This window comes from Pinus tabuliformis, chromosome 9 (genome assembly GCF_031772625.1).
Source record: "Pinus tabuliformis cultivar Carrire ecotype Pingquan chromosome 9, CPIR1, whole genome shotgun sequence".
Lineage (NCBI taxonomy): Eukaryota > Viridiplantae > Streptophyta > Pinopsida > Pinales > Pinaceae > Pinus > Pinus tabuliformis.
Window position 1 is genome coordinate 295615585 of NC_142307.1, and position 8078 is coordinate 295623662.

General features: G+C 44.8%; 1 protein-coding gene across 1 annotated transcript; it reads right to left on the reverse strand.

The window, feature by feature from the left end:
* Nucleotides 1-1177: 1177 nt before the first annotated feature.
* Nucleotides 1178-5886, reverse strand: LOC149148366 (uncharacterized). Its single transcript, XM_089442156.1, has 6 exons — nucleotides 5568-5886; nucleotides 5387-5390; nucleotides 4380-5123; nucleotides 3337-4256; nucleotides 1457-1674; nucleotides 1178-1375 (listed from the first exon to the last, which is right to left on the reverse strand). Exons 1-6 carry the CDS (start codon nucleotides 5884-5886, stop codon nucleotides 1178-1180), a joined length of 2403 nt encoding a protein of 800 aa, XP_089298282.1.
* Between the last annotated feature and the right edge of the window lie 2192 nt (nucleotides 5887-8078).

Genomic DNA, 8078 nt, shown 5'->3' on the forward strand with positions numbered 1-8078 from the left:
AGGGCTGCCAGACAAAACTAGATTCAAAATTGACATAAAGGCCTAAGAAAGCCCGTCGCAAAAAGATAGTAGCAGACATTAAAAGGAAAATACCTAGCAGAGGGTGGCTATTAGCCAGAGAAGAGTAGACTGCGTCGAAGATCTCCCTAATCCATTTCTGCGAAGTCCTGATTGGTAGCACTTGGACCGGCTGCTTCATTATCGTTATCAACATTTGGAGCCTTCTGAGAGTTATGGTACTTGACAATGGAGGTTTTGAGATCTTCCTCCGGCACTTCAACAACAATATTAAGCCCCTGACGAATGGAGAGCTTAAAGCCCTGGGTGAAAGCGCCCAGACTCTGGGAAAGCATTCTGAGTTCCTCCGTGAGAGCCTTCATATTGACTTCCAATGAGTCCAGCCTTCCAGAATTCTTGGCTGAGGCCAGAGAAGTGGCATGTAAGCATCTTTAAGGGCCGCTCCCTGCATGCTGAGAGCTTTGGCTAGCATGGTTTTCATGTGCCAAGCTTCACTCTGAGTTCTTAGGAATTGAGTGGCTCTAGTTGCTGGAGTACCTGGGTCCGAGAGCCAATCGGTTTCCTCCCCGATGGTATTAATATCCAACCCCTCCTGGGCTTCATTCACCTTAGCTTCGATTTCTTCAATTTTCTTTTTACCCCTTGCAGAGACAGAGGTCTCGTAAGCCTCCCGGGCTTTCTTTAACTCCCTGGTAGCTGTTGCATTGCGATTAACTCTGTTCGTCATAATGCTGTTGCAGGTATCAGCGGGAACTAAACAAGCTTTTGAAAACCAGACAGTTCGCACAGGGCTTAGCTCTATGAGATAGGTATGGCCGGTTAAAACATTTATATTGATCTTCGTATTTATGATTGAAGGTGCCATGTGATGGTTCGCGATCCCCATCGAAGCCTCCGTAATTCCTTGGTTTCTGACAAAATTAATCCCCATTAGGTCCTTGATTGTCTTTCCATGATCATGGACGATTGCATCCATGTTGCCATGCTTATGGCTGCTAAACATGGGCCACGTGTCCTTTGCTGAGCTGTACTTCATCTGACGTACATTCCTGTGAGAGATCTTCCTCCCCTTTCGATGTGAGTGATAGGACCTCCCCTTGCAGTGCCATTTCCGGGCATAATGACTTGGGGAGTGATCATTTATGGCTGTCCTCATGAGTCATTGAAGAGTGGTACCATGAGTGCTGCTCAGCCCTTCCTCCATGCTCGTAATGTCTTGCCTGGAAAGTTGTAAACACTTGGCCTGAAGCTCCTCACATGCTAGGTCTTGCCAACAGGTGTCCGGGTAGTTATTTCGCTGATTGACCCCGTAGTTAGCCAAGCAATCCGCCATAGCATTTGCAGTGCGTCTTACCGCCTACAAAATAACACCATCGAGACCTAAAAGATGCTTTGCAATGAGCTCTGTAACTTTGGCAAGTCTCCAATGCTTTGTCACCTTTTTGGGTCGTGACCCATTTTGCAATTTCCTTGCTGCGTTGATTTCCAGTTGAGAGTTCCCTTCCACAACAGTAGACCCTTTGCCCAAGCGAATTAGGATCTGGAGTCCTTGCTCTAACACTGCAAATTCAGCCTCATTGTTGGTAGCCTCCCCCATAGATTGACTGAAGATATGAAGAATTTCACCCCTGTTATTGTGAAGAACACCTCCTAGGCCTGCAGGGCCAGGGTTGCCCCGAGAGGTGCCATCAAAATTCAACTTGTGAAATCCCGGTTGAGGAGGTTGCCAGGAGGTTAAAGAGGGAGCTTGATGAGGATGCTACGCAGGAGAAATGGGATAGGTAGTTGCAGCTATTCCAAACACCTGCATAATTTGTTTATCATTAATAGACGGCTCGGTCTCCTGTTCAGCTTTACCCCTGGTAAGAGTTGTTTCCCGCATGTTTTGCAGGATATTTGTTTTAATAATCTCTATTGATCTTGATTCTTCTTGAAAAGCTCTTCTGTTTCTTTCTTTCCAAGTTGACCAAACTATGAAACCAAGGGTGAGTTTCCATAGAGTGTTGACTGTTTCACACTTGGAATAATTGGTTCTCCAATTTGCTATGCTGTCCTGTATAGAGTCTCTGGTTCTGTTCGTTAATTTAAAAATTGCCTCCATCCAATCCCATAGTCTATTGGTCCACTCACAGTTATTGAGGTGATTCATCGATTCCTCTTCTTTATTACAGAGGGGGCATCGAGAGGGACCTATGAATCCTTTTTTCCTTAGGTTTTCCTAGGTAAGGGTTCTACGGTGCATTAGGAGCCATAGGAAGGTTTTAATCTTCGGCCAAATGTTTGCATCCCAGACATTGTTGTGCTAGTTTACTTTTCCTTCCTGATCCCTTTCTTCTATGTAAGATCTGGCCTCCTTTAGGGTGAAAGTGCCCTCGTCAAATTTGCCCCATCTCAGTTGATCTTCATCCTGAGAGCAGTAGATTTTCCTTTTATCTAGACATGCTTGTAGGGATAAAAGCTGGTTATCCATACCTTCTGACTGAAGGGTGTCGTCTAAGACCCATTGTCTCCATTGCTGGTTCGCAATGTCGGTCTTCCAGTAATGGTTCACCGTTAGCTTTCCTTGTTCCTGGTGCCTTTGCTGAATGGGAAGATAATTAGGGCATTCAAGTTTGGGTAGTTGCTGCCAGGCATCCTCCCAAAAAAGAGCTGTGTGACTGTTACGGATCTCCCAAAAGCCGTGCTCCTGTATGATGCTTCAATTGGCTCTAGCAAGGTTCCAGATTGGGGAGCCTGCTGGAGGTTCTGTGATTCTAATAAAATTTTGAGGGCTGCAATTATCAGCATACTTGGCTTTCTAGAGCCTGGCCCAGGGTGTTTGTGGTTCTTTAACCCATCTCCACCATAGTTTGGCTCCATAGGCTTTGTTGGTAGTGTTCGGGTCTTGAAGTCCTAAACCTCCCAAGATCCTGGGTTTGCAAATTTTCTCCCAAGCTACTAAATTCCATTTCTGCTTCTCATAGTTGCCAGACCATAGGAAAGATTTTTGAATATGTCTTATCTTCTTGAGGACTCCTTTGGGGGCCGGAAGAATGGAGAGCATGTATTGAGGGATGGCTTGAAGGACAACTTTAGTGAGGACAAGGCGGCCAACAAAGTTAAGGGCTCTGTTGGTCCAATGCTTACTTCGATTCTCGAGATTGGAGAGTAGATTCTCCCAATGGATCTTTTGCCAAGGTTTGTCAGTAAGAGGAATTCCTAGGTATTTAGAAGGGAGGTTTTGCCTTTTGAAACCGAGGATTGCGGAGAGATTTTTCTGGATAGCTAAGTGGGTGTTGAAAAAGAAAATGGAGGATTTGGTTAGATTAAGGTCCATACCTGAGGCTTTACTGAAGCGACTGAGAATGGCTTTGAAACCTTGAGCCTCCCGAATCGTGGGGGTTCCATGGAGCATGGTATCATCTACAAACTGCTGGTGGGTGGTAGCAGGGCAGGAGGGCAAGGGTTGGAGACCCTGTATTAAGTTTTTCTCCTTCGCACTTTTAATGATATAGCTTAGGCCTTCCATCAAAATAACAAAGAGAAAAGGGGATATGGGATCCCCCTGACGAATACCTCTAGTGGGAGCAAAAGGTAGGGTGGGAGCTCCATTAACAAGGATGGAGAATCTGGGGGATTTGATTAGGGCTAGAATCCAGTTGATCCAGCGATTAGCAAATCCGAAGGCTGCTAATATAGCTTCCAGGTATCTCCAGCTGACTTTGTCATAGGCTTTTGAGAGGTCCAGCTGCATGATCATGCCAACTTTTTTCCGGGATTGGATAGTATGAACCATTTCCTGAGCTAGCAATACATTGTCCATTATTTGTCTTCCCTCCACATAGCCAGATTGCTCTTCTGATATTATCCAAGGAAGAATTGGCTTCAGTCTGTTGGCCATTACTTTGGAGATGATCTTGTAGAGAACGTTGCATAATGCTATCAGGCGAAACTTTGAGGGGGTGTTGGCTTCCTCCTCTTTGGGGATAAGGGCAATGAAAGTTGAGTTAAGGTATTTGAGGATGGAAGAAGATTGCCGGGAGTCTTCCACCACCTCCCAAACTTCCATGCGAACTATTTCCCAACAAGCTTTATAAAAATCGATGGTAAAGCCATCCTGCCCTGGTGCCTTTCCATTAGGCATTTCTTTGACTGCTTCTTCCACCTCTTCCATGGTAACCGGGCGATCTAAAACTTTATTTTGATCTTCTGTTATGAGCCGTGGTATGGAGGTCATGATATCTCTTATAGCTGCTTCCCTGTTAACATTTGGTTCCAAAGCGATCTGGCTAAAGTGATTTATGAGGAGGGAGTAGATTTCCTAATGAGTTTGGAGGGGAGTGCCATGTTCATCCTTCAGCCGGGTGATTTTGTTGGCACACCTGTAATCAATAGCTGAGTGATGGAAGAACTTTGTTTTCTTCTCTCCTTCTTTGAGCCATTGGGTACGGGATTTTTGTTTCCAAAGTGTTTCTTCTTGTTGGCATCTTGCATGCCACTTCTGCATGAGTATCTGCTCTGTGTTGATTGCATCCTGGGTGATGTCCCCTTGGAGCCATTCCTTGTGGATCTGTTCTAACTGTTCCTCCAGGGTTTTCTTGTCTTTGAATATATTATCGAAGACCTCTTGGTTCCAGGCCCTTAACCGAGCTTTGATGTGCTTTAGTTTGGCTTGGAGTCTGTACATTTTGGTTCCCTTGGTATCCAGCGGCTCATGCCACCAGTGTTTTATTTTGGAAATGAAATCTGGATGGCTTAGCCAAAACTTCTCAAACCTAAAGGGTTTGTTCCTCGGAGTGCCGAGGATGGCCACGTCCATGGTGATAGGCCAGTGATCAGAGCCTCCACTAGGTAGAATATCCGAGTCCACTGTTACCCCTTCAAAGAGAATGTCTTCTGTTATTAGAAATCTATCAAGTCTAGAGGCAATATGCCAATCTCCTCCCCTTTTGTTATTCCAGGTATATAAGCCATTCTTGGGGATAATATCTACAAGATTCGCTGTCCTGATAAAGTTGTTGAATGCTTCTGCATCCCGACTTAGCATTCTGATACCTCCTTTCTTTTCAGTTAGTGAGGTTATCATGTTAAAATCTCCTCCATAAATTGTTTTAGCCGAGGGATACCTGTGCTACATTTTGGAGAGACGATCTAACATTGCCAGTTTGTCCTCTAGTTTCTGGGGGCTGTAAACATTAGTGCAGAGATAAGTGTCTGAATTTCCTATGATTTGAACTTCCAGGGAAATGGACGATCTAGAGGCCTCTGCAGAAATGAGATGAAGGGCTTGAGGATTCCAGAGAGTGGCCAGGCCTCCCTCCATTCCATTCCTTTCCACCTCTATGTAGTCCATTCTTTTGCCGATATTTCTACTTATTCCTTTCATTACCTGGCTGGAACATTTTGTTTCTTGCAAAAAGATCATATCAGGCTTCTCATTAATGACTTTTTTCCTTAGTAATATTTGTTTCTTTTGGCTATTTAGCCCTCTAGCATTCCATGAAAGTATTTTCATAATTAACAGAGTTTTTAGGAGGTGAGCGTGAAGGCCTCAAGGGCTTTCATCTTACCTGAGTTGAGGAGCATTTGACCTAATTCTTGAAGTGCCTCATTGTTTGTCCTTCGACCCCTCTTTTTCCTGTGTTTGGGATTGATGTTGGTTTGATGCAATCCGAGGGTTTTAACTCCCAGACCTTTTGTTGCGCCAAAGCTTCTTTTTTGCATGTTCAATTCTGCATCTTGCCTAGCTAGGAATAGTGAGTTTACTCTGTCCACCTCCTCCTCAGGGATATGTTCCATGCCTTTCTTCTTCCATTGCTCTACCATGTTCAGTAGATCCATACCTTCTCGTTCTAGAATGTCGCTTAGATCCATGTCCTCTATTCCCATTTCGTTGGCTATCATTTCCGAGTCTTCCTCTAGTTCTTTTGTTGGTGCCGGAAATTGTGGTATGTCATTTGAAGGGATTGGATCAAGATCCTAGGAAATTTGTGCGGTAATGTTATGGATATCCCACAATAGATCTGGCTCTTGGGGGCCCTCCTCTGCCTCCGTGTCTGATCCCAGCACCTCGAAGGCATTGACTGTGCTTTTAATGGAGGTGCTATCCTTAGGTTGCTGTTTCCTGTTGGCTCGCTGTCTACCAGGAGGTCGGATGAACACATCCCTATTCTTTCCTGAGTTTTCCTTGGGTTTCTCGATTGGTTTGTTCATAGGGCATTCCCTAAACAAGTGTCCATGTTCATGGCATTTCCGACATCGAGATGGGATTTGTTCATAGTCTATAGCTTGAAAGAATACTTCATCTCTAAATTCTAACCACAGACCTTCATGAAGAGCACCTGAAACATCCATCTCGACACATATTCTAGCACAAGAGGTATACCTTTTTTGCAGTGTTGCCTCTGAAGCTTTTTTGAAGGTTCCCAACTTGTTGCCTATCTGTTCTAACTCTGCCGGTCTCCAATAGTCAATGGGGAGGGAGAATAGAAAAATCCAGATAGGTACATGCTTGAAGGTCTCCTGTTCTGGTGCAAAGTTGGGTTTCCACAGTCTCATATATAGTCTTGTTGAGGCAAAAAAGTATGGTCCTCCATCGAAGATGCAATCCTTATCGTCCAGATTTGTGAAGACAACCGTGAAGAAACCCTTGGCTCCCAGGTGAAGCCTGACGTCCCCTTTCGGCTTCCATTGTTGTTTGATCCACAAGCATAGGGCTCTTTTCGTAGGCCAGAAGCCCATAAACTTACAGATCACTGCATGTACTGACATATGATCTCTGTAAGCCTGCATTTCAGGGTCGGATATTATCACTCGTAGGTTTTCTGTAGTTTTGGGCTTGCAGCCCCCGGTTCTCCTGTTTTTTGGTTCTCACTGCAGATCCTTCCTGATCTGTTTCGTGCTAGGGCAAAGCTTCAGTGTTCCCCGGTTCTTTGTTCTTATCCTCTGTTTCTTTTGGTAGCTGTTCTGGATGAGGGTTTCCCTTGTCTTCTCCTTCTGGATTATTGATGTCATGGGTACGTGTTTGGCTTTGGGTTACCTTGGGCTGCTCACCTATTTTTCCTTTTTTGCTTTGCCCCTCCTTACCTGCCTTTTCAAAACCTGAAATCTGCACCCCTTCCAGTGGTGCCTTTCCCTTGTTCATCATTGCCTGCTTGTAAGATGGGGCCCCATCGGACCCCGTACTTCTCATGTGTTGGGCCAGAGCCTGCCCTCGCCTGCGAAGTTCTGCACCTCTGGCTCTACCCTCCGCCAGAGTTTGTGACAGTGTTCACAGACCGATCAGAGTTCGCTTCAAACCCTAGCGCCGAGAGCTCCAGTGAATCACGTAAGTTTTATTCTTTGGTGATTGCTCTTGCTCTTGCGCTTGCTTGGGCTTTGTCTTCACCTCAGCTCTGATACCATGTTGAATTATGGTATGTTCTATGCTAAGAGCAGTTTACTTATCTTTCTTTTATTATCCATAGATTAACAATCACATGTACATAAAGTGAAGTGCAGATAGAACATTTAAATGTTCAATAAAAAAGAAGCCAAGACAAGAGACACAAGATGTGGCGGCTAGGTAGGGACAAACCCCAATATGGGGAAACCATTTGATCTAATTTTCTTTTATCTTCAATAATTCAGCAGAGAGAAATAGTACAAAAATTTGATTTATATCAGCAGCAGCAAAACCTAGATCAACCCTAAACTAGGGCAGTCAATATCTGTCAAACTGGAGGTCGGATCACCTTGATTCCTGTGCCAAAAATTGCGGCTTTCCAAGGAGGATCAGCCACACCAAACTCGTAGTCAAAGAGGAGCCCACGCTGGTCAAAATACCTTTCTGCAGCTTCAGCCCTAGAAATCTGCGTCCTTCTTTTCACATGTGTGAGAGAGAGAGTCTTTCTGCGCAGGAGAGAGAAGAGACTCTTTTTCTGCGCAGGAGAGAGAGAGAGATGTGATGAGAAGTGAGTGTACAAATGAGGAGAATGCTCCTTGTATTTATATGCAAAACGTTGGGGTTGAATAGACATGAGTGTTGGGCTTTTGAGCCTACAGAAGTTGCTGGCCGACCTTGACAATTTGTCCATAATCAA